The following is a 27,120-nucleotide window of genomic DNA, read 5'->3' as shown; positions in this document are numbered from 1 at the left end:
GGATTTCATTAGAAGCTTCACGATGTTTCTCCCAAACAGTACCCTGGTGGTCAAGCAACCGGGGAGGCCCAGCCACTTTCTGATGTAGTTGTTGGCTTTGGCATCCAACTTCAGGGCTGTCGATAGGGTGATGTCAAACAGCTTCAGCGGCCACATCAGGCGTTTGTAGAAGGTGAACTAGTAACACCAGACCTTGAATTTTCCTGGCAGGAAGCTGTGGTCGATCTTGCTCAGGCCCTCCAAGAGCTGGGATGTGACATGTGCAGCCATGTGCCTGTCCGAAAGGTCAGTTGTGTAGAGCCTTCCGAGGCTTCGCACCGGCTGGTCTGCCAAGCGCGGGATCTTCTCACCCCCGACAGAGAAGGAGTTTTTGTCACTCCTTACTCCATTCCTGATGAGAGACTGCGGGACTTGGCAGCACTGTTAGGGCAACTAATGTGATTCCAAATTAAAGAGCTCGATTCAACAATCCATCTGGTGGACCCTCAGTCTCATCATCATCCGCATCATTATCATCATCCCCTTCACTATCCACCAAAGTGTCCATACATGGCTGATCCTCATGTCCTCAACGTCCTTAATGTCCTCAATAATCTCCCTGTCAACGGTATCATGTTCTACAAGGCATGGCAATGGCTGCTGAGCTGATCTCAGGGCTGCTCGATTATGGCAAAAATCATTATCACAATTATTTTGGTCAATATGTACATCCCTATTATTTAACATGATCACTCATTGACTTTGGAAACATCATGCATTTATTGAATTAAAAAAAGGGTATTTTTAACTTCAAATATGATTCAACTGAAAAACAAATACAAATAAATACATGTAAAAGCATTACACCGCGTTCCAAATTATTATGCAAATTGGATTTAAGTATCATGAACATTAAATTTTTTGTTTTTCAATTAAACTCAGGATGGTATTGTGTCTCAGGGCTCTTTGGATCACTGAAATCAATCTCAGACACCTGTGATAATTAGTTGAGCCAGGTGAGCCCAATAAAAGGAAAACTACTTAAGAAGGACGTTACAACATTATTAAGCAGGCCACAGGCTTCAAGCAATATGGGAAATAAAAAGGATCTCTCTGCTGCGTCAAATAGTGCAATGCCTTGGAAAAGGTATGAAAACATTAGATATTTCACAAAAACTTAAGCATGATTATCGTGCTGTGAAGAGATTTGTGGCTGATTCAGAGCACAGACGGGTTCATGCAGATAAAGGCATAATGAGGAAGGTTTCTGCCAGACAAATTCATCGGATTAAGGGAGCCGCTGCTAAAAAGCCATTACAAAGCTAAAAACAGGTATTTGAAGCTGCTGGGTGCCTCTGGAGTCCCGCAAACCTCAAGGTGTAGGATCCTCCAAAGGCTTGCAGTTGTGCATAAACCTACTATTCAGCCACCCCTAACCAATGCTCACAAGCAGTTGCAGTGGGCCCAGAAATACATGAAGACTCATTTTCAAACAGTCTTGTTTACTGATGAGTGTCGTGCAACCCTGGATGGTCCAGATGGATGGAGTAGTAGATGGTTGGTGCATGGCCACCATGCCCCAACAAGGCTGCGACATCAGCAGGGAGGTGGCGAAGTCATGTTTTAGGTCGGAATCATGGGGAGAGAGCTGGTAGGCCCCTTTAGGGTCCCTGGAGGTGTGAAAATGACCTCGGCAAAGTATATACTGTAGAGTTTATTACTGACCACTTTCTTCCATGGTACAAAAAGAAGAACCGTGACTTCCGTAGCAAAATCATCTTCATGTATGACAATGCACCATCTCATGCTGCAAAGAATACCTCTGTGTCATTGACTGCTATGGGCATAAAAGGAGGGAAACTCATGGTGTGGCCCCCATCCTCCCCTGACCGCAACCCTATTTAGAACCTTTGGAGCATCCTCAAGCAAAAGATCTATGAGGGTGGGAGGCAATTTGCATCAAAACAGCAGCTCTGGGAGGCTGTTCTGACATCCTGCAAAGAAATTCAAGCAGGTACTCTCCAAAAACTCACAAGTTAAATGGATGCAAGAATTGTGAAGGTGATATCAAAGAAGGGGTCCTATGTTAACATGTAACTTGGCCTGTTAAGATGTTTTTGATTGAAATAGCTTTTGATTTGAGTAAATATGACCTCCTTATGCTGCAAATTCAATAAATGACCATTTTCAGTTCTTTACAACCTATAAAATGTTTTGAAACTCTGTTGTGCATAATAATTTTGAACAGTGCATTTTGAGTTTTTCTGTTATGATTGGGAGGTTTGTTCAATAACATTTGAATTATACCCTAAGGGTTGATGACTTGTAAATTATACTCACTGTCATTTGCATTTTGGTATTTAGGAAGATCAGAGAAAAATATCATTTGAATAATAATTTGGAATGTGGTGTAGATAATTAAATAAAATAAATAATATATAATATATTATACACATTTAAATAAATAATATAACCATCATTGTCAGCTAAGAATAGTCTGAAAAGTTCTCGAATCTGCGCTCTGCGATTATCTGCGGGGACGTTGGGAGTAGACCGAGGGCACTCTCTGACATTGTCAGTCAAAATGATGAAATGATCACTGAAAATGATGCATTCTTTCTTTAATCGCTCTCCTTTTGCGGGGATGGGGGCTGTGCCGGACATGGGGTTGGGAGGAGGGGGCGTTCGAGTTCAAGATGGTGTTTGAGGAGGGCCCGCTGCGGGGGCCTCATCCCCGCTGCGTGCTGCCCAGCTGGAAAGCGGAGGAAGCCCCAGCCCTCCTGGACCCCAACACCGGTCACACTTCATGTTTGATAATTACATGTGTGATATAATATGTGCATAACTCTTTATGGGATTTAGACACCGCCAGCACACATGCACTACACAGCCTGGCTGAAAGTGAGTTTGGGGAGGGGCAAAAGCACACCGCTGTAAAGGAAAGGGGTGCCCTGGATTTATAACACAAGACAAAACGAGAGCATCATTGAGAAACGGAATGCGGCACAATATTCATTTTTTCTCAATTATCTTGTTTTCATAATTGTTGGAAGCCAAAATCGTAATTGAAAATAAAATTTGATTAATCGCCGGGCCCTAGCAGAAAGTATGATTTAATTAGGATACAATCCTATGATATAAGAATTGTGTGTTTGCGTTACCTGAGAATGAGCCCTTTATATCTACATAGTCCTCTTCCACTGCACCTGCTGTATTGCACCGCCATGTTTCTACAGTAGTCCAGAACGGACAAACCATAACTACTTACAATCGAGTTGTCTATCAAGTCAACCTGTAAAACCTATTCTACTTAGTCACCCATGGTATACTGTAGTTGTCACTTCGAACAAATGATGTCAACATAACCTTAGGGTAATTATTGTGTATCCTATAGTTTAATTAAATTTGTGAATGTTGACAATCTGTGAAACCAACACTGAGACAACAAAGATAATGTGAAGAAAACATTCCTCTGGCATCTATACTTTGGTCTTATGATGCAGGATTGGACAGATGAGAACGGCTGAAGGAGAGGTCGGAGTTGAAGGAAGGGGTGGTTGAAGAGGACCAGAAAATGACGAAAATCATGTCTATTTTTTTTTGTAATTCATTCTTAAATGGTACCTCATATTTGAACTTTTTACAATTTACTGCCTTTAAACCTTTTGTATTGGTATACCATTTCACATTTCAAAATACTTGACAAGATAGAGCTGCTCAATGTTCTGTTGGTTGTAAATTGTTAGGTGTACAATTTTGTTCAATAAAACATTCTTGATTAGAAAAAAAATCAAACTTTCAGCCAAGCAGGGATCTTCTGGGTCAGTCCACCACCGGAGGTCAGGCAGCTATGATCGTCTGGGGCACTGAAATGTGGCTGTATTACTTGAACAGCGTTACTACATATAAAATCTACCGCTAGGATTTTTGGTGTACACTCTCATGCACCTGAAATATAATTCAAAAGTACTTTGTTATCAAAAGCGGACAGAAGGACTATGCGGTCTAGGGGAAATGTTCATTATTACCATGAAAGTGAAACCATACGAACAAAACAACAGACACCAACCCGGTCTCACGCTTTTTCATGCTCATAGTCACAAAAATGCAATACATGGGGTCCATTTTAGTCGTTTTAGGTACCTATTACCTATTGCTATATTACTATATTACCTATATATACAGTTTTTTTGGTTCTGTGAAACACACCAGAAGTTACAAAAGTTACAAGCACCTGTGACATACATCTGGACCAATCAATGTGCACTAACATCACTGCTGGTTGCTGTTCTGGCGTTCAGTTTAAATATCCCTGAAGAACTGTGTTTTAAGAATGACGATCTTTCCTGGATGATTCAGTGACGCAAGTTTTCCGAGTCGTGGTGACACGCAGAATTACTACCAAGTCGATACACTTGTTGCTTGTCATGACTTTATCCTTAAAGTTAGAAGGTGGCTGTCTACTTCCTGTAGTCCACAGAGTCCTGTCTCACAGTTTCTCTGTGGAAGGGAATCTCTCCGTGTGGAAGTTCCCAAGTCCAAGGTGATGCACGCGCTCACTAGGGATGTAACAGTATGAAGTTTCACAGTATTGTATGATATCTATAAAAATACAGCGGTATACGATATTTAACGGTTTTAATGTTTCCCCCTTTGTTTTCTGTATATTCAATTAATAAATATTTATGATAAATATATAAGAGGTAAAGCCTCTTGGGAAGGGCTCTCAAATTCACAGGAGAGTCAATATAAGTGACATACAGTATATATCAAAATCCGAGTAACGTGTGAAGTTGAAGATATTAACTTTAATTCACCTCACCTCGTGTTGGCGCTGCGTGGCAGCAGATGGCCAATTGTTGTAATAACCCATTCAATGAGTAATAACCCGAAGCACCACATTTCACCATGTATGCTCTCATGCACGCGCAGTTCTGCGTGTAAACAAAGATGGCGGAACGTGGCACTTGGGGAACACGGTGTTATAATACAATGTCTTCATTTACAAAAAGACCAAAGAGATAAAATATCAATCGCACAGCCCCGCAGACATCAACGAGGTAAGATTGGAATCTCTAACCACTACAGAGCGATGGACTCTACAGCACGCACCATGAGCTGTGTAAAAGGACGTTCTGAACCACAATCTGCATATTTATGGTACATTGGATGATGGGACAAAGTGTCTTACTCTAAAACTCCTCTCATTCCATTCGTTTTTGAATGTTGCCATGCCAGTGAAGCGCAAACATTCGGCAACTTTGGGTCAAATTTAGTTGTTTTTTCACGAATTTGTGCTCCATATGTGCATGGATTTGGACAAAAGTTGAACCACAACATTTCTGTGACATACCGATTTTAACGACACCTCAATGGTATCCATACTTTTTGCAATCCTCCTGTTCAGGACACTTTTAGCCCAAAAGTTCAGAGAATAATAAAATACCTACGAAAACAGTAGGGATCCCTGCGGGCTGGACCCCGAATAATTTGTTTTGATGAGATTGATGATGAGAAAGTACTTCCTTGTCCTCAACAGGATCTTTTGCTGTTGCTTTTTCTTTTGTTTGCTGAAAAGACGACGAGTTGTGATTTTGGTGAAACTAGTCAGAAAAAAATGTAACTATTTCCTGAAAACAAATGTCGAGTAAGGTGAATATGTTTGATATCAAGATGGACTTGTTTTACTGGAAAGACACAATGTCCAACATGTTATGAGGAACAGACAAGCATTTATAATAAATGCTTATTCAGCTTGCCATAGATACAGTAGTAGGAAGCTGGATAGACAGAAGGACAGATAGATGGATGGATGGATTGATAGATAGACAGATAGATAGATAGATAGATAGATAGATAGATAGATAGATAGATAGATAGATAGATAGATAGATAGATAGATAGATAGATAGATAGATAGATAGATAGATAGATAGATAGATAGATAGATAGAACCTGTGAATACATAAACCCAGAATAGACAATAAACTCAAACAATAGACTATAAATAATTTCTAATGGAGACACTGCAGTGATCTTTTCATCTTTTCATTAATTTTTTTTCACCTTCTTTATCTCATGTTCCTTGTTTTGTCATTTTGAATTTAGGCGAGAGACCAGAAATAGTCAAATAAGCGAATGAAAGTGCCTGACTTCCTAAAACATGCACCCTGCTCTATCAGAGCGTCAGCACAGCAGCAGAAATATTGGGGGGAAATTCAATAAAATGTCAAAGTTCAACGAGGTCTTTTTTGACATTTCCATGGCTAGAAATTACGAGTCGATGAATAAATAAAATAAAATATGAGATGGGATGATTTTCCATGCATAAAGAATTCTAATTCAGTTAATTGAAAAGGAGCATTGAGGGGGGCCCTTAAGGCAGAGATCAAAACCCCCGCCTCCACCCCGTTTCCCCTGAAAAAAAGTTCTGCCTTTAAAACATTGCTTCAACATTAATAATCACCATCCAGAGGGAAAAACAAATTGATGGGTGAGTGAAATTAATCTAATTCTCTGTAACATTTCTGTCTGGGAACCTTCAAACTGCCTTGAATCCCAAACTTTCACACCTCAGACGCCTCAAAGACATTACAATTGCCCTATTTTTGTCTCTCCACCGAATCACAGATTGTGGCTGCGAAACGAAATACAGGCTTGTTTGAAGTGGGTGATTTGGCTGGGTGCGCTCATCCTGACAGCCAGGCTGTCCTCACCCAGGCCGTCCTCTGTTTGCCGACATGCCGCCGTAATGAAGTCTGATGCGCAGCCAGAGTCTCTGGATCCCAGTCGTTTTTCACGTGGAGAAGTGTCGAATTGTTCCATTTCTTTTTATTTCCTGCAGCTTATGCGGCATCAGCTTTCCGGGCTGTAGTGTGAAAGCCGCCCCCTCAACCCAACCCCAGACAGGTTGAGGGGCCTTGCTACAGAACACGTGTCATAGACAGCCATAGACAGCAAAAGAAATGGCCGTGTGACTTCAGCCGTTGCTTTTTCGGAAGAGAGGATTTGAAGCATTGAGTTAGGGTTTGCGCTCACTGCCATATTTTCAGGAAACGGCTGCATATTTTTAGGCTATTTGTTCTGGCGTGTGGAACGAAACTGACAGTAAGTCGGTGAAAGGAAGAAACAAGGCCAGGTGTTCGAGCAAGGAGGCGTTGTTTCTTTCTTATTCAACTGCAGCGTCCCTCATCTTTAAGCCTTAATATCCTCTTAATGGCACAATCATTTTCAAAATGACAATCCGGACACCCATTAGAAGAACTACACTTTGATATTGAGACACCAAAAACTTGTGGAAAGATATATATTGACTTTATTTTTCCAGTAAAAAGTTGCCAATTTTTCCATTGACTTCCACTGAGTCTAGGGTTTTCTGGAGCCAGTATCTGGGCCATAAGCTGAACTGTACCTTAAAGCACACATTATTAAGCCACATACCACCACATTACGCCCATAATGGTGGCCGCTTGGTTTCAACCCACCAGCTTTGATCGCCATGACTTGGTCAAAGAAATTCAGACCTTCTTCCAAATTTTTCTGAAATACCACATACTGTATGATAGGATTTTTTTCTCCCAATGTCAATGCGGTTCTGAAAAACTTGTAATGTGAGACTCCTATGGCCAGGCGCAGATTAATGCACAGAGTAGCCTAAGCTGCAGCCAAGGGGCCCCTCGCGTGCCAGGGTCCAAGATTGTCCAGACTATTTTTTAATTATTTAAATTTACTAAGAGAAGAAGAAAAAAAACCTTGACCCCTATCAACCCATAAGAAACACTTTAAAAAATTATAAGCTGATTGGGTAGATGTGTTGGCCATGCCATGTCAGAATGTCTCTCCACATGCATCTTAAGTAACCATTTGGGATCGGATCTCACTACCCCCCTCTGTATGCAAATAAACACGTACATGATTTCCATTTGCAAAGACCAAATGCGAAGACCTTGGCGCACGTGCAAAATCAAAATCAAAACAATACAAACAGAAATTTTGGCGCCGTGTCTATTGTACGCAGCGCAGGGATCAGGCTTGAAATGTTAACACGTGGCATTGGAGCTGCCCACTTGCGATTGGATTACCCAAGATGCATTTTAATGCCAGGTATAAGACTGTGCCTTTGTAAGTACTGTGGTCTGAGATCCACAGTGGGCCAAAAGAGAGTCACGTGTCTTTGATGTCCATTGAAAGGGATACACACTTTTACACATGGCACTAAATTACTTTTTTTTTCTTCTGGTAAAGCATGATGAGTGGGGGTGTGGGTGTGGGGGGGGGGGGGGGGCGGGGGGCAGACAAAGAGTAGCCAAGGGGCTAATGACCACTGTAATCCCCAAATATCTGATTTTGTGGCCTGCACCAGTGCAGCATGGCATAATGGAACAGCTTGGTGACGCAGCCGCTGACTGTAATGCTTCTTAGGCCGTCTGCGATCATTATGTAGAGCAAGGTCGCAGCCTTTAGCGTTATCAATTACAATTTGCAGTAACTTTGATCTTGACCAATATAAGCCCCCTTCTTTTTGTGGGGAGGCGGGATTCTTTTAAGCCGTTGTTGGCACCATAGTAGAGACTTCATCCACTCTCCTTGATGCGCAGGAGATCGTTTGTATTTTACCTACATAGACCCCCCCCCCCCCCCCCCCATCCTTCCCCTGCCACAGTTCAGACTTCACAGCCACTTCCTGGGTCGACAGAGAGCGAGAGAGGGGGATGGTCTAAGCTACGAGAGAGAGAGAGAGAGAGAGAGAGAGAGAGACAGAGAGAGAGAGAGAGAGACAGAGAGAGACAGACAGCCTCATCTGGCGCCATGTGACTCGCTCATATCCTTTGGAAGTGGTACCCACATCTGTCTCCTACTCCGCTGTTCCCATTTCCAACGACTGAAAATGCATGGCGTGGGGCCCAAGTGACTTTTTTTGTTTTGTTCAATTGGAAAACGTAAATAAAAAATAATAGGGCTGCCTCCTAAAAGTTGATGAGTGAAATCATCAGATGGAAACCAGTCAACTGAGATTATTCAAGTCGAGCAGTGTTTTGTTTTTTTTGTCAGTCAGTGTGCATTACAATAACAGGATAAAACAGAGCTATATATATATATATATATATATATATATATATATATATATATATATATATATATATATTTGTTACTGTCTTCAAAGTACAGGTATAGAGGAGGTACTAAAGAAAAAAGTACAGGCATCATCAAAATCTAAATCCATGGGGATCAATGTCTGTGTGTGTATTTAGACCCAGTTCCATATTAAAGCTAGATGTGTCAAAGTTACATTTGTAATGCATATGATTTAATTTAATCATTCATTGTTACTTAATCATTCATTAATGGTCCAGCCTCAAAGAGGCGGGAGCCCTATTGCTTTTGTTAATGATAAACTGAACTCAGTGGTCTATGGATGTAATGGATCCACTGTGCTCACAGACAAGATGAATACAATTTGTATTCGGGGCAGTTCCAACATGCCGTCGTCCAAATTTGTGCCAGATCAGTCAATTATTGTGGAACAATTAGGTAAAATGCTGTATTTTTTATCATTGTCACAGCGCGCCCATGCGCAAGTGACGGTGCTCACAGGTCAGCTGATTGAATACTGCAGTCAAGTGATTGGTCAACGATCGGGCCCTCACCAATAGGGTGGAACATAGAAGAAGAAGAAGAAGAAGAATCTTTAATTATCACACAACACATCGCACTACAACACATGCACACACACACACACACACACGCAAATGCTTTGGATGGTGGCCGGTAAAATGTGGCCTCTGCATTTAACCCATCCTGGCTTGTCCTTCCTCCGGGGGGGCAGCCAGGCACAGTGGGCAGCATTCGTCGACGCACCCAGGGACCTGGTAACGAGTGTCCATCGCTGGTCAGACGATGATGTGTGCATGTTTTTGGTGGGAGTCCTGGCTGACGTTAGGTGGAGGAAACCCCATGTAAGCACAGGGAGAACATGCAGAAGATACAGAATTTCCAAAAAAGGATCAAGTAAAGAAGAATCCAAACCCACTAATATAGCTCCCTCCTTATGAAAAACATCAGGTAAACATGAACCCGTAACGTAAGTAAAGAAACATCCTTGTGTTTTGTTAAAGCTGATGCGCCCCTCATGGAACACCTAATTTTCTCCGTCTTATGTGGTTATTATTTTCTGGGAGCAATATTCACTGATTGAGAACTGGTTTGAGCTGAATTGCACCATTTGCAGTATAATAAAACCTCAAAATGTGTTCAGACGTTTGACCAAAGGGAAAGAGTGAAGCACTCAAAACCAAATGAGAAGTTTGTCGCAGATGAAGCTTGAGGCATCTGTGAAGTGTAAAACAAGTGGATTACCGGTGAGCCCGACTGCTTGGGGGATATCTATTTAGCTGGTCTTAAGATTTGGTGCTGATAAGTTAAACCGTTAAAAAGAGAGAAGTGTTTTTTTTTCCAAAAGGCCTAGTACGAAGTGAATGATAATCCTCCTGGTTCAGCTTCCTAATCCTTGACTCGTATTTGCCCGGTTTATTTAGGTTTGGACTGTAATCTGGGAAAGGTTGGAAATCTTGCCCGAGGCCAAGGCTGCATCTTTCTATATATGGGGATTTTCTGGGACATCTATCCCTCACTGAGCCACACACACATCTTCAGATTTGTTTTGAAGACCCCCCTCATGTCCCATTTTTATGCTATTGTCAATCACATGTATAATGTATCAACCTCATAGTTAACAAACAATAATTTAGGCAACTAACTAAGCACTATATCGTGTGAATAAATTCACAATGCAGTGTTCTACAGCATTGTTTCTCACTTCGTAATCAGAGTTTTACTTTTACTTTAGAGTCATAGTTTTTGAGGGGAAAAAATAATCCTTTGGCGCGGTACTTTGAATTTATAAAATTGAAATATTTCACTTTTTAAAGGTATTTGAATTCATTCGCTTTGAATTCACATATACATACACAATACACATCAGATATGGGGTTTTTTTCAATGTTAAAAAATTCTGATCCAAATATCAAAGTTGCAGATATTTGAAAAACGAGTGGTCAAATTTGGATTCGAGAGCAGTTCGAAAAAGTTCAAATCCTTCATTGAGGTTACCAAGGATAGCCAGGTAGAAGCAATTGAGCCCAAAAGCAATCAAACAATTTCTGGCCAGTCAGAGAGTGGCCTGTCAGTCAAGTGTTAGCCTCACCACACGTCGTGTTAATTTGCCAATTCACACTCACTCCATCTTGCCGTCGACACACTCAACCAGGCCTTTTTTTTTTGTTTGTTTGCATTCAAACCACATATTGTGGAATTTTGCATCTTTCAATGGGTTAGAGAGTCTGGTTTCGTTTTCAACCTTTTGCCTTTCATTATATTCACATTTGGAGTCTGTTTGATTATTAACGTACTTGGATTAGTTTCTGAGTTTAGAGTTCATTGTTTATATTTCACACAGCAGCTTCAGGCTTGAATACAAATCGTTTTATATCTGTCATGTATATATTGCGTTTTTTACACTGCAATAAATTTCAACATTGCCGGTTTCTCTCTGTTTGTCTGAAGGAGAAGGCAGGGAGGGTAACGGTGGTTTCGAACAATCAGAAGAGGAGGATGCAAGGAGATTTTCACAATGTATATATGCATATTTCTTGAGCTGTTTCTGGAATAAAGTGTTATCTGATTGATTTTTGTTATCAGTTATCTCTGGTTCAATTCTTAAGTTGGTTTCCAGAACTTTTCCTCATTTGATACATCGGACCGCTTGAATTACACCGGCATTTTCCGATTTGGTCTTGGCTTATTAATTCAATTAAGCAGTTAATAACTAAAATATTTAGTTGAAAATGTGGACGGGGTCAAAATGTCAGCACTGATTTGATGACATCTTCCAGAATCATAACCTCAGGAAAAAATCTGTGAAAGACAATGAGCCTGACAAATCCGAAAATAACATTTGTGTTTGGGCGTATGAGCACACACTGTACCGTCTATTACAGAGACACAGATACTTAGCGGCCCGTGCGCAAAACACAAGAGAAAGACTTTCATCACCAATATACGTATATGAAAACAATCCAAAGCTACTCACATTATCCTAAATGGAGCATTGTAATATTTCTAATAGCGAAGATCTGGCTAATTACAGTCACAGCGGTCTCCTTTAAGTCCTAATTAACTTTAGAAGAGCCGGAGGACATTTATGGAGATTTATTTACTGAAGAATTTTAACCAGGAAAGTCCTCTAGCAGACCCAAGAAATCCAAAGCAGTTGTTTAGTGCATTTCAGTGACTTTAGAATGTTCTAATGGAATGGAATGTTTTCTGCATAAATGTGATCAGATCTTCATCTCAAAGTTGTCATGAATCCTCCTGGATCTCCCAGTATTTATATTTCTTTTTATGTTTTATTTTCATCTGGTCATTGCCTCATGCCATATTCACCAGTTTTCACTTTTTATCCACCTCTTCCTGAGGAGAGGAGGAGGAGATTGTGCGAGGTGCATGCCACGGTGGATTAAGAACCACAGGCCTGAGAGACTGTTACCTCATGTGCTTGATTTAAACATCGCTGACCCCCATGGTGCCAGACCAAACTATTCAACCTGCGGAATCCTTCTCTATTTTCCATATGGATAGAAAAGCCACATCTGGGAAATCCAGAGGTCTGTTATGGTCAACTACAGCCGGTGTGACCCCAGGAATGTTATGGCCCTCTCGTGTTCCAGCTCGCCACACCTGGAACATCTGACGATCATGTATTTATGTTTACCTTCCCTATGAGTTCACTTCGGTCATCACCACGATTGTTAACTGTGGCGGACAGATCGGTGTGGTCAAGCACACGCTGCAGATGAAAGAACGGTTCCCTTTCCCGTGGCCGCCAAGCTGCCTCGAATCCGCCCAATCAGTGCCCGCGCGGCGTTGAGTGGACTGACTCATGGCATGAGCTCATCAGCAGCCCAGCAGCGGAACACCATTCTTCTTTACCCGAGATGATTATTATTCAACTCAATATTATAATAATCATCGTTTTGTTATTTATACTTGTGGCCAGCGTACCTTATTGTTTACTAAAACTTAAGGACCCACGCGGGATTCGCTGGGTCCGCAACCCAGGGCGGTGCTGGCGCGGGAAATAAGGGAGATGCGCAGATGTCTGGGCAGGGGTGTGGACACTCTAGGCGGCCCAGCCACAACCGCCACGATGGAACTCGGGCCTGTTGGTCCGGGTCGCCGGCCTGCCGGACCCCTCCCACGGTTGGAAAGGGGCCTACCAAGTACCGGTTAGCCTACAAGGGGGTAGACATCAGGCTTTACGGGGGCTGTTCACAGACGATGGTCCAGTTACACCTGGTTCGACCTGGGGCTTTGGTGGAGGCATCACAGGTGGAGGTTTGTTGTGTGCATGGGGATATTCACACGTATCAGATGGTCTGGCTCGAAATTCATTACAAGGGAAAAAGCATAGGGTACAGGCTGCGGTTTATGCCCGCCTGTGGCACTCCCTGATTTGGGTATGGATTGGCCAGGGTTTGACGCGTTGATGAGGGAGGCTCGGCAAGTGCATTCATGGCTAGAAGGGAAATGTGAGTGTTGCGTGGCGCACGGTGACATGGAGGGGTTATCGACGGGCGCGACGGGTGCAGGGGCGGCGGCAATCCAGGTAGGACCCCTCCCGGTCCCCTTAACCTTCCCTATTGATGATTTTCCGCTGGAGCAGTCGCAAGAAGACACCCTAGCCACCCCACCCTACCCTTTGAGAGGGTAGTTAAAATCAATGGCGTATTGACGTGTCCATAGGCCGTGCTCACTCACTTATATTTTTCGGTGATAAGGGATAGGTTATATCGAGTGAGCCGTGACACTCAGACAGAAGAGGAGATAACCCAGTTGTTGGTGCCGAAGAGCCACCGGGAAATGCTCTTCCAGGCGGCTCACCATAACCCGATGGCCGGTCACTTGGTCATGAGAAAACATGAAAGCGGATAATGGCCTCCTTCTACTGGCTGGGTATTTGGGCAGATGTGCAAAGATGGTGCGCAGCGTGTCCTGAGTGCCAGTTAGTCAACCCTCAGGCTACGCCAAGAGCGTAGGGGAGACTCCTCCCCCTAGTCGAGGTCCCATTCGAAAGACTCGGTATGGACCTCATTGGGGCGTTAGACCGCAGCACCCGCAGATAATGTTTTGTGTTAGTCTTAGTGGATTATGCAACCAGGTACCCAGAAGCAGTGCCCCCACGCAGTATTACGGCCAAAAGTGTGGTGCAGGCGCTGTTTGAGGTCATCTCCCGAGTTGGGATTCTGAGGGAAATCCTGACCCGGCAGGGCACATGTTTATGTCACATACATTTTGGGTACATTACAAGTTACTGGGTGTCCGCTCAATTCGGACCAGTGTTTACCATCCCCAAACCGACAGCCTGGTGGAGCGCTTTAATAAAACGCTGAAAAACATGATTTGAAAGTTCGTCCATGACAATAGCCGTAATTGGGACAAGTGGTTGGACCCCCTGTTGTTTGTGGTGCGGGAGGTTTCCCAGGCCTCCATGGGATATTCTCCCTTTGAACTCCTATTTGGCAGCATAACTCGGAGGTGCCAGACCTAATTCAAGAGAAAACTGGGAGGAAGGTCCAAGCACCAGTAAGAATAAAATACAGTATGTTATGGACCTGTGAGCAAAGTTACATGCACTGATTCGGTCGTTATCACGGGACAATTTGCTCCAGGCTCAGGAACGTCAGCACCTCTTAAAAGACCGGGGGGGACATTTTGCAATGGTAGATAAAGTGTTAGTGTTGCTGCCCACGTCCAGCTCTAAATTGCTTGCGAAGTGGGAAGGGCCTTTTGTCGTCACACGGCGGCTTACTGAAGTCGATTATGAGGTAGAACCGTCTGACAGGCAGGGGCCGACACAGATTTATCACCTAAACCTCTTAAAAGAATGGAGCGAGGGGGTGTCTGTGGCTCTGGTCACGGCGGTCATCGAGTGGGATGAGTTGGGGCAGGAGGTTCAAAAAGCGGCCGATCGTACTGTGGCCCTGTTAATAGCTAAGAATAGCTCCTGGAAACTTGGACTGCTCGCCTCCATGTGCAACTGTGCCCTTGACTTCCTGACCGGCAGAGTTCAGGTGGTAAGGTCGGGCTGCCACACCTCAACCCCCCTTACCCTCAAAACAGGAGTCCCCCAAGGCTGTTTCCTGAGTCCTCTGCTGTACTCTCTGTATACACATTTGTGTGTATAGACATTTGTGTGTATACAGAGAGTGTTGTGTTGTATTGCCAAGAGTTGCCTCAACAGCATCATAAAGTTTGCTGAAAACTCAGTGGTCACACTCTATTTCCAAACAAATTCACCCCAATCTGGTACAACCCAGATTTGGGTGAAAAGACAAGGAATTACTCATCTGGTACACATTTTTGAAGACAATTCGCTTACTACCTTCCCAACTTTAACCCAAAGGTATAATATCGGTGGCCACCGCTTCCTTCAAGATGTGGTGGCCCATCGTGTAGGGGCTGGTTAGGCAGTCCGTCTGGTCCGGTGACCTGGGCGGGGACCTGGTCAGGTATGCTCAGCGTGGGGCTACCCATATGGTCTCCTTTGGTCGGAGGCGGACTCGTGTCATCGCACCGGGTTGCCTGGGTACCTGTTCTCTGGCGCTCTCATTGCACGGGACACTCATTGCTGGGGGGGGGGTTAGGCTGTGGTGGGGGGGCCATCTACCACCCTCTGTGCTGTGGTCTGCATGTGTGGTGGCCCCGGGCTGACCAGGGGCCTGATGGGGTTGCAGAGTTGCTCGGCATGGTGGAGGCACATGGCGGACCGCTCTGTGCCTGTGGCTGGTTGCTGTGGGTTCAGTGCCTCCAGGTACAACACACTCGACTACGTGGAGACCAGGGGTCTCAGGGGTGGCTTCGGGGCCCTTTCTGCTACTTGGTGGCGCCACAACATAATACCGACCTTATATACCAGAATTAATTGGGATAAGTCCTGTACACTCACCAGTGGACACTTCACACTAACACAAAATTGCAGGCGGTCTTATCATTGGCGCGTGCACGCCACCGGCACCTGCTGGGAACGCACCACCACACTCCTGGTTGCATCAATCTCCTTTTCTTCCTCATTTCCTGCCATAACTATGACAGGAAGAGGCCACATGCCCAAAGTACATGTTGCAGAGCTTTTTAATTTCAAAATATAATCTGTTTTTTTATTTACATTTTTTAATTACAAAGCTTTGTCATGAGAGCACTCAAACTAGATCTATGTTATTGTAGTTTATTGTCAAATACTTGATAAAAAATGCAAGCATCATTACCGGTAATGAGATTCGTAGTCTCAGAGTCAACTCAACTTTACATAATAAGTAAAATAAGGCCATATTAGTGATTAAAATAAAACAATATTTAAAATCTGAATTTAAAGAGTATTTATACAGTATCTAAAAACAGTATTTTTAAAAATCTTAAACGCAAAGGAGTAGTGTAGTATAAGAAACATAAAAGTATTTACCAAAAGGAAAGACAAAATAAAATGCAGACCGTAATGACAATGAGTCAACTTGATAGAGGCACTCAAAACAGGTGTACTGCAGCCATATACAGTATTTAGATAGATAGATAGATAGATAGATAGATAGATAGATAGATAGATAGATAGATAGATAGATAGATAGATAGATAGATAGATAGATAGATAGATAGATACATAGACAATATATCATTTATAAGTTTGTTCTCACTTTCGTAAGCTTGGGGATTTTCTGTTTCATTCAATTACTGTCTTAAAATGAAAAATTGATTTTTATTTTATTCCATTGCACGGTGCACAGCATTTAATAAAATGCTTTTTAGGCAAACTCTAGAGACTGTGACTCTGAGTATTGCAAATAGGAAAATAAACATAGGAATAAAAATTGAATATAGATATTCATGTGACAAATAAATATTTTCGAATTTGAAAATGAACCAATCCTCACTACTACTTCCTCTTATATGAAAATGTACTTAATAAAGATTCAAACAGATTCTGATCAAAAGTATGATGAAATACTAAAAGGTTCCCAAACCTTTTGGCACCACCGTCTCTTCCTGTCATGCTCAGCAGCTAGATCATGACTTGTCAAGGGGTGATGGAAACAATCCAAACTGTTAAATTGCCTCCATGTCACTGTCATGGCCGGCTCAATGGAGTTGTTTTCAAAAAAACCTTGACCCAACACTAACCGTGCGCTGATTCAGTGTCATCACATACTGTATAGGTTGAGAGAGTCTGACCTGCTGGCCACCGACTATTCCGGAGCTAAAGACCCTGTTTGTCCTTTAACATACATCCACACCCCCGTAAGCTGCTTCTCTTAATTTAGAAACCGCGTAAAGGTTACTTCTTTCCAGGTCACAGAGGTGGTTTTCTTCAAGCATTGAACCAAAAGGGCATCGCATTAACTGAGGACCCGTTCGACCGGATCAGAGTCAGAGTTGACCGGAACCTCAAACGCCAACAGAAAGCCTGGAGCAGTCAGACGGTCCCGTCAACTTCCTAGCACGCTGAGAAATCTCCGGTGACCGTTCCAGCAGCCCTCACACACAAACAAACGCGACAAAAAACCCAACACATCACGACCTGAGGTCGATCAAATACTCCTTCTTTTTAAGACGCAGGTAATATCATGTGTCTTGCCCAGAAGACCCTTCCCTTCCGCACGCAGTAGCAGCAGCAGCTTTGCATGGTGCGCTTTTAAGAAAGCATCGCCGGTTGCCAGTTCCCTTTGGAGCTCACTTTAATTGCTCCGGGTGAGATCTCTCGTATTTTACAGCTCATAAATATGGAAGGGGACAAGGAAAAAAAAACAGTTGGCGAAATGGGCCCCGGAGGTAAAAAAAAAAAATCAACAACAACAACAAAAACAGGAGGTTCACTTTTTAAGAGAGCCAACGCTGTTTACGGATGAAGTAAAGAAAGACATTCCGAGGACAAGATGGCAGAAGTGCGGAGCTTGTTTTTGGAGGGTGCGATATGTTTTCTGATTGCTGTTTTGGGGTTTGTTCTTTTTAAGAGTATAAGCGTGAAAGTAGGGCTTCTCTGCATGAAATGAGTTCCCCCTCAGCGACTGCACTTCATTAACGACAGAGAGGCAGATGACCGCTCCCGTTGAATTTCAGCGCGTCGACAATCATCCCAGGGAGGGGTGTTTGTTGAGTGAGATTAAGATGTTGTTAGAAGCCGGCACGGAGGAGAAAAGCCCCCTCCCCACTCCAACAAACAGGGCGTGTTAATAGCCATTATTTGGTCCGAGAAGAGAAAAATTACACAGTGCTGTTTGTGATAAATTGTAGCTTTAAATTTAAACTCAGAAAAAGAGAAAAAGATCTCCCCTCTCAAGCCCCCCACCCCTCCCGTTTTGATTTGTCGCTCTCGCACACCAGAAGCCCACAATATGTAAATTTAGCTCTGCAGATACGCATGCTCTCACATGCCTTCTGGCGGGTAAATGTAGGGACGGGAAGGGGGAGCCGTGTGTGCGTGTGTGTGTATGTGTGTGTCTGTGCGTGTCTGTGGGCATGTGTGTGTGTGTGTGTGTGTCTTTGTTTGTGCGTGATACAGGTTTAGTGGGAAACAAATCCATGAGGAGGAGTCTTATAATGACATTTGCGTCACGGATGAGAGCGGCTGGATGTGGGCGTGACCGGCCCACGTTTCCATTACACAAAGGTGACAATCGATCGCGCGCTATGTTCTTTTTTTGTTTTGGCGTGTTTGTATTGACACGCCGTGTGAAATCACAGGTTCCGCCGCGTTCCTGCATGTCACATCCGTACGGAGCCATAATAGACAATCCCCCCTCCCCCCAAATTTCTGGCAGGTAGAAAGGGAGAAAGGAGGTGTATTAGCTGTTATCTATTCAAAGGGGGAGAGCAGGTGTCCAACAGATTGGCCATCTCCTTTTGAATGAAGAGATGCAACGGATGACGCCGCTGGTGCCCGAGGGAACTTCAGAAGAGGCTTTTCTTATCTGTCTAGATTCTCGCAGTCAAGCCTGTTTGTTTAAGAAGATTTTCAGGTCTACCTTTCTTTTCTTTCTGCGTATTTCATGAGAAGGTTGTCTCGTAGACATCTCTAGTCGTATTCGGTCGAAGATGCCGGCTTTTCGCCCGAAGGAATCGCTCAACGATGGTACGGTGCATTGCACTGCTGCCTCACAGCAAGAAGGTCCGGGGGTGCTGTTGGCACCGCCCTCCGGCAGGTTATCTCTCTCTTAAGGGGCCTTTGGGTGTGGATTTTGCATGTTGTCTCCGTGCTCACATGGGGTTTTCTCCATGTAACATATAAGAACCCACACAAGAAACATTGTCTGACCAGCGACGGATTCTGAAGTTGGTCCCCGGGCGTTGCAAGCTTCCCTGGAGGAAGGACAAGCCTTGATGGGGGGAAAAAAGCAGAACAGACACTTCATGGCCTCCATCTGCATGTGTGTTGGTCGGCCGCTGTAGCTGCATGTGTTGTGGCGTGTGTGTTGTGACAATGAAAGATGAGCTAAAGCTTGTCCATGACCATCGTTTCAAAAATAACAAACAAGGCTGCCGTGTGGTATAGGACTCCGTTATATAAACTCTGTTCCGCTTAATTATGCTCAATGCTTGTGCAGCTCAGTAAAAAGAGCAAAGTGCAGCTTAGCATGCAGTTAGCATAGTAAGGAGTACCATCGGTAGAGAGTGGCACTTCACCGCACTTTAATCTTTCATTAGTGCATTCACTCCATAGACACCCGGACCATTACCCTAACGACACCACACATTATATTGTATAGAATCTTATGTAAGCTCCAAAGCGAACAAAAGCAATCTTCTAACTAGCGGTCACTATAAATTATCAGACGGAATGAGATAGAAAGGTTTTTGTCAATGGTCCTTGAGTGTTCCCAGTGTATAAATACTCGTAATGAGCGACAGATTGCAAGGTCTCTCCCGAACAGAAGAGACCAAGTGGGCATTCTAGCGGTGGCCAACAGGCCACCTAGCCTTGGAAAAAGGAAATGCTATGTATTTGCTATGTATTTGCTTCTTTCTTCAGGAATCGCACCAATAGTAAACCCAGGGCTTTGGAACTCATTTCAGACACCTCGCTTCTTTCATCGGTGGACCTTGCCATCGAATGGAATATCCATCAAATATGGTCCATCTCGCGCATAAAAAAAAAAAAGATGCCGGGGGCCACCGAGGGCCACAGGGGAAAATGTCTGGTTCATTCTGAGTCATCATTCCCTTCAGCAAGGGGGGCAAATTATCACCACACCCCCGTCCCTCCATCCCCCCCTCTCGCCTCACCCTTAATACTGTACACATCCTCAATTCATTCTCTCTCACTTCGTCAGCACGCCACTGGAGGGATCAGCACTCGGTTATGATCGAGGACAGTGTTTCTTTGGCATCCCCCCCCCCGGACCGGTGGAATTGGCTCTCCCATGCTGGAAATCTCCGCCTCTGCCAAATCGCAGGAAGATATTGACAGAAGAAAACCTCCATCCAATGTATACTGTTACAATGGTCACACACACACACTCACTCATTCGACTCGTGCAATAACCGTGCAATATATTTTTATAACACTGTAACAATTTTGTAATATCAGTAATAATCAAGACCTACTCATCCATCAGAAAACATCCATTAATTGTATCTTGTTACAATATCACTCACTCACTCACTCACTCACTCACTCACTCACTTACCCACTCACACAACATGCTCAATATATAGTTATACCAATGTAATGACTGTAATGATTTATTAATACCATGTTAATCATTGTTTTGATCCATTGTTATCCATGCTGTGTACTATTTTTTTTTTTAATACTGTACAGTATATATATCTGTATTTATATTATATACCCAAAACAAACTAGAAACCATATTGCCACTTAGACCCATTTTCTATATTCTGTATATTTTTTTAATATTCGTTTATTCTCTGCATTTGGCGAATATTTTTTTTGCCGTGGCACCGAGTCAACATATGTTTTGCTGTTTAATTAACGGGTGGGCCGGCCATCGCGACGAGGTCGATGCAACATGCATCGACCTCGACCACATTACGGTAGGATTATTAACCCACGGCCGAGAAACATGTATCACCGCTTCTATTGATCATCTGTAAGGATTTCAGATGGTGATTGTGTGTCTTGTGTGTGTGTGTGTGTGCGTGCGTGCGTGCGTGCGTGTGTGTGTGTGTGTGTGTGTGTGTGTGTGGGCTGAAGCCTCTACTCTACTCTGCCTGTCCTCTGTGTCTATAGAAGATTTTAACCTTATTCCCAGATGCAATCAGAACTCAGCCAGGATTGAAGGATATAAAAGCAGCAATAAACGTAGGAAATGTGAACTAGCATGAAATAAACTCTGAAGGTAAAATAAAGCCCCTCTGGTTTGAGACCCAGGATGAATCCTATCCTTTCAGCGGTGATGGCTGAATCCTCGCATTGTCTTGACGAAGGCGGAGCCTCAGCGGGGGAAAATAAAAAGCTTTTGTCGTCGTGGGACTTGTTTCCAGTCGCTGCTCCATCGGAGAGCGATCCACCCGCGTGCATTCATTCTGACTCTCCGTGCTCCTGGGGGTCTTTGTGGCCTGTTATTATGCACATGTTTAGTTCACAATGCGGCGTTCTTACAAAAAATAAAAACAATGAAAGAAACCACATGGCGCCTTTTTCTTACTGAACATTACCACTAGCGATGGTAATGTTCGACTCATTTCAGAGCAACTCGGTTAAAAATGATAGGTTCAATTTTTCGACTCTTCGTTAAGTTTGACTCAGTCGGTGCTAACAAACCAGAAGAGTCGGTTCGGCTCTGAGCTGCGAATGGAATTGTCACAAGGATCATTTAATTATGTCAAAATTATTAATTTTGGAAGGATGCAAAGTGTAAATCTGTAACATTCAACACAAATCGGCCTTTTTTCCACAGGAATTTAAACCCTTGGTAATTATTTTCTGTTCAGGAGTAGATTAGCTGCAGGGCTTGTGTTGCCACTTGTGATCTACGACTCTCGCTCTTTTCTTTTCGAGAGTCAATTCTCAGTTCAGCCTGTGTGTGGCTCAGTTACAGAGTCACGAATGAACGACTCTTTTAAATGACGGAGTCATTCTAAAGGAGAAACAAAACTATAAACAATTAAAATGGCTAGCCAGAAAGGAATGGGCTACCAATTAATTAATAAGTGTTAGCGGTATGGATTAGTGCCGCCCGCTACCCCACCATAGAGCCGCTTCGCACCATTAACATAAAACTTTAGGCAATGGCTGCTTTTAATAAATAATGCAAGCGTCTAATGACTTGATGCATTTTTAATCTAACAAGGCTTGCTGATGTGATCCGTCTCTGGGCGTTGGAGGACTAAGATTTTGTCTAAGACAGAGATGAGGCGCATATACACACACAGACACACACACACACACGCACACACCATCTTGTTCCAATGGCACCTGTCAAGGGGTGGGATATATTAGGCAGCAAGTGAACAGTCAACTCTTGAAGTTGATGTGTTGGAAGCAGGAAAAGTGTAAAGATCTGAGCTAATGGGGCTTGTGGTCCATCTCATTATGTCCATGTTGCCCCCTGGCCACCACTGAAAGCTCCTACAATGGGCACGTGAGCGTCAGAACTGGACCATGGAGCAATGGAAGAAGGTGGCCTGGTCTAATGAATCATGTTTCTTTTACAACATGTGGATGGCCGGGGTTAGAGTAAGATGGAGCATCTGTGGGATGTGCTGGAACAACAAACCTCATCCATGGAGGCCCCACCTCACAACTTCCAGGACTTACAGTATCTGCTGCTAACGTCTTGGTGCCAGATACCACAGGACACCTTCAGAGGTCTTGTGGAGTCAATGCCTCCATGGGTCGGAGGTGTTTTGGCGGCACGAGGGGGAGCTTCACAATAAGTGTCACGACCAGAGCTAGGAGACCAACCGCACGACACAGGGAGATCCTCTGTCCTTATTCATCCATAATACTATTTTCACACCAAATTAGCGGGTTGACCCCCGGTTTAACAAACACGAGTCAACCTGCTTAAAAATATGCGATTGACACCTTTCCCATTGTCGTTTTTTCTGGTGCGTCACGTTCGACGTCACCAACACGTCGGGAAAGGGGAGTGTCATGGTGCCAGAGTGATTGGGAACACAACAGTAGAGGAGACAGCAACTGAAACAAACAACAACATAAAACTTGAAAAAAAAAAAGAGTATTTTGAGCCGTTCAAAAGAATCAGATCGTTCATGAACGACTCGTCTCCTACAATCGAAGCAGCGTAGAGTATCCATGTTGTGCACACCGGTCCCTTGGCGGCAGGCAACGGGGACCGGCTTAGGGCGTCGCTGGAGTGACTCGGAGCCCAACAGGGAGTGTGGGGGTTCTCCACTGTGGTCCCACGGTGCGATCCCAACACTTAAAACATTTCATGGTACCCCATGTGGAAAAAAATCTATAACTTATGATTTTGAATTTGGATTCTAAATGGGATATGAAATGATGGAATAATACACGGATTTCCTTTACCACTGAGGACAAATGTAAGCAGGTGTTACTGGGTTTTTGGTGAGGTGGGAGAGGGGTATACATGTGCATTAATGTTGCTTCTGTCAGTCTTAACAGTACAAGGGGGATCTTCTAGTTAACACACAGTATAGTTCTGCAGGGTCTGCCATACTCTCTGAGATGTTTCTCTCGAATTTGTGAAATCCAAGGACATATCTTGAAATAGACGCTGGTCACAGCTATCCTCATTAAGAGGCTCAATATTTAATATTTTTTCTGTTTGAAGCATATTTGAACGACAGGACATTTAAATACATAAGAAACTTCTAGTTATGCAAGTACACCCAGTATAGTTCAAAATACTGTTTCACAAATGAAGAATAGGAATTCATGAATTATATAGAGTAAATAATATATGCATATTGAAAGTATAAAGTATAGTATAAAGTTAAAAAGCTCAAGTTCAAGAGATTATTTGTCACAAACATATACATACGGTCATACATGACGCCCGGTCATTAGGCACAATAAGCTCCATAAGCTCTAGAAATACTCAAAATACTAAAAGGTGCGAAATCGACACGACGCGCAGGCGGCCGCAAAGGCCGTCACCACAATCTCGATTCTGAGTTCTATAATTATATAATAGAATGAATTGTCCGTGTTTTATCGTAGTATAGCATAAAGATTTGATTGCCGTTATTGTGAATAAAGAGCTGAATTATGCTCTGTTGTCGTTACGACGCCGCTCGAGCAGAAGCAGATCACATCCCTAGAAAGAGCTCCAAGCTGCGGGCGGCATTGTCTTTGTTCTTTATGCACCGCTTCATCTCACTCACATTTTACACACGTAAAAAAATAAAAAAATATTTTGCTTTACTCGCTTTCAACGGGTGTGAAGGATCAGTCAGGTAGGTGGCGCTGAGCTGTGAAATCTGAAACGATTATTCAAGGGTCAGGATCACATCGGTGTCAATTTCAATGTGCGTGTGTGTGTGTGTGTGTGTGTGTGTGTGTGAGTGTGTGCATAGTTATTTGACTGTTGAACATAACCGGAGCAGACACCGCCAACTGTTTCTTACTTGCAGGGAGGATGAAAGCATATATCTCCTTTCGTTTTGAAGGGAAACATAACAGGGCAGGGCAGTGGACGAGATTCTTCCGTTCAATAGTGATTTTTCTAGATTCCAATTGGACTGAAGCCAGTTGATATTGTCAATATAATGACGATCTGAGAATCAGTGTCACGTTAAATAAACCGTCATGTGCTCTCTTAATTATGGTGAACACAAGTTACTTAAAGACGCCCATCGACAATCAGCATTATTCATCTTATCACATTCTTTTGTCTTGAAATGTAGGAATATTATCCCTTATTTCAGCTACAATAAACCAAGTGAACATCACGGCAAATATTCAAATATAATGATGTGTGCGGGAAATGCTTGTTTTGACATTGAACTGTGAACATGAAAGAAGTTATTATCTCTGTCGTCATGGGGAATAAGGCACAATATCCGCTGCTATATTCACACTGCTCACTGCGTGATATGAAGCCGTGCCCTCAACACTGGATCCATTTCAAAGATCACTGGGGCTGACTCCCCCGTGATCGAAAAAAAAAAAAAAGTTGTTTGAGCGTTTTAGGTTTGACCATGAGGCTAACAAGACACTAAAAATGGCTTTCCCACCAATGCCCAGTCAAGTGCTGGATGCGTGTCGCTTTGAGGCAGATGCCATTAGCAAAGCAAAACTTTCAGCTATGGAGTTAAAAGAGTGGAGGCGTGTCCCAGAACCCATTAGAAACCGCTCACTGTCAGATCAAACTCAGTGCTTTCGCCTCTTACAAAGAATGGAGCTGTCGGGAACATTAAGTACCTGTGCTCCTTGGATAGCTGCGTTGTTAATATCAGTAAATGGGTGGAGGTTCCGGAACCATTACACTGTGAACAAAGCAGATTATTAAAAGTAATAAATGTAATAAGAAGTTAGCGTTAGCTGGTATAGTCCATAAAGCAATGTGTTCTACGCCTTGACTATGCTTGAGCTAACGCTAAAGCTAACTGCTATCACTGTCTCCATAAGATTGATTCATTCTTCGCCGGAGAAGATTAGCGCCCGCTAGCCCAAGGCGAGCGTGTCATGGCTTCCTGGAGGCGTCTTACTGATGAAACCATTTGTGCCTGGGTCCCCATCCGGCTCCCATCGGCAAATTTGGGCCCCTCGAATATCGTGTCTTACTCATCATCCCATCTTTGTGCTTTTGAAAGCGTTGGCTAACGTCGGCTTTGGTGAAAGCAACAGAGCAGCAGCACGGCTGGAATTCACACTCAAAGGCAGATGTTTGTGGTTAAGCTACGGAGATATTTTTGTGGCAGTAAACCAGGGAAGCCTCCGAGCCTACATCAAATAAACATGTGATTTACAAAAACAACTCAGAAGACGGTTGACTTTTTACAGTCCATATCATCAGCAAAGCTTATAGCTCACTAAATGCCTAACCTTGATTCACATAACAAAATTGAAGTTGTACTTGTTGATGCCTCAAGTTTAAATTTGTTTGCCGAACACTCCTTCTCTTCAAACACATGTTCTCATTGTGTTCTATGAAAAGACGGCTATGGGTTGGAACTGTTCTGCTTCAATGTCCTTGAGTTACAAATTCCGACGTTGTCTAAAAGTGTGTTGCCAGGGTGTGACGTGAAGTCTATTTTATGAGTTTTGGTCAAACTTCTCCCCCTCTCTCCCCCTCTCTCTCTCTCTCTCTCGTAGTCTATAACTCAGTAACTTTCGGTTTCCATATTATACAACTCTGTACATTTTCACTCATTCTATGTGCCGTCCTTCCAGTACTTTTCCACTCGAGAGAGAGGGGCTATAAGATGGGACAGAGCCCTGTCCCACCGCTCAAACCTTGGTATCAGACCAGAGTGCAATAAAACTACGTAGGCACTGTACGAACTTTACTGACTTTTTTATGTTCTTTCTTTAGTCGTAGAGGCAATAAATCACAGTCCGTCAGACGCCAATTCTGGAACCCTCTCTTTCAGCCGTTAAATATGTCATTATGCGCTTCAGTAGAATCTGAACCCCCCCCCCCCCCCCACATCCGAGTAACTCCACAAACAAACCTTTTAAAAGACAGAGGAATTAAAACCAACTGTCCGTGAAGAAACTGCAGATGATGGAAATGTCAGTATTTAAAAAATAATTCCGCTGTGTGTTTCTAAAAAATAAAAATAAAAAATGCGGCATGCCGCACATAGACTGTAGGCCAGGCACGTGTGTGTGTGTGTGTGTGTGTGTGTGTGTGTGTGTGTGTGTGTGTGTGTGTGTGTGTGTGTGTCTGTGTGTGATTTAAATTTCTTAAGCGTGAATGGACGTCAAGGCAGCGGACTGTCTGGCAATAATATGAAGTGTTCGAATGCATTGCACGTGCGAGATTATGGTAATAGCTTGGTTTACACATTGTACTTCAAAGTCTGACGAGCTGATTTAGAATTCGAAATTTCCGCACGGGCTCACTGAGTTTTGAACAATGTGTTGGGTCAATTAGGGGGAGACCAACTTGGTCTGCAATGTTCTCTTCAGGCACAAAA

General features: G+C 43.4%; 1 protein-coding gene across 1 annotated transcript in view; it reads left to right on the top strand.

Moving 5' to 3' along the window:
* Positions 1–2,675: 2,675 nt before the first annotated feature.
* Positions 2,676–27,120, top strand: part of LOC307236393 (cadherin-2-like) — a gene marked incomplete at its 5' end in the record, with an annotated part of 100,423 nt that continues 75,978 nt past the window's right edge. Inside the window, 2 exons of the mRNA XM_080008802.1 lie at positions 2,676–2,775; positions 14,920–15,110. Coding sequence (XP_079864928.1) covers positions 2,676–2,775; positions 14,920–15,110 — 291 coding nt within the window. The remainder of the gene's footprint in view (positions 2,776–14,919; positions 15,111–27,120) is intronic.

The sequence above is a fragment of the Zeus faber genome (assembly GCF_960531495.2).
Source record: "Zeus faber genome assembly, chromosome: 1".
Lineage (NCBI taxonomy): Eukaryota > Metazoa > Chordata > Actinopteri > Zeiformes > Zeidae > Zeus > Zeus faber.
The sequence above is the reverse complement of the archived record's forward strand: the minus strand, read 5'-3'. Positions and strand labels throughout refer to the sequence as shown.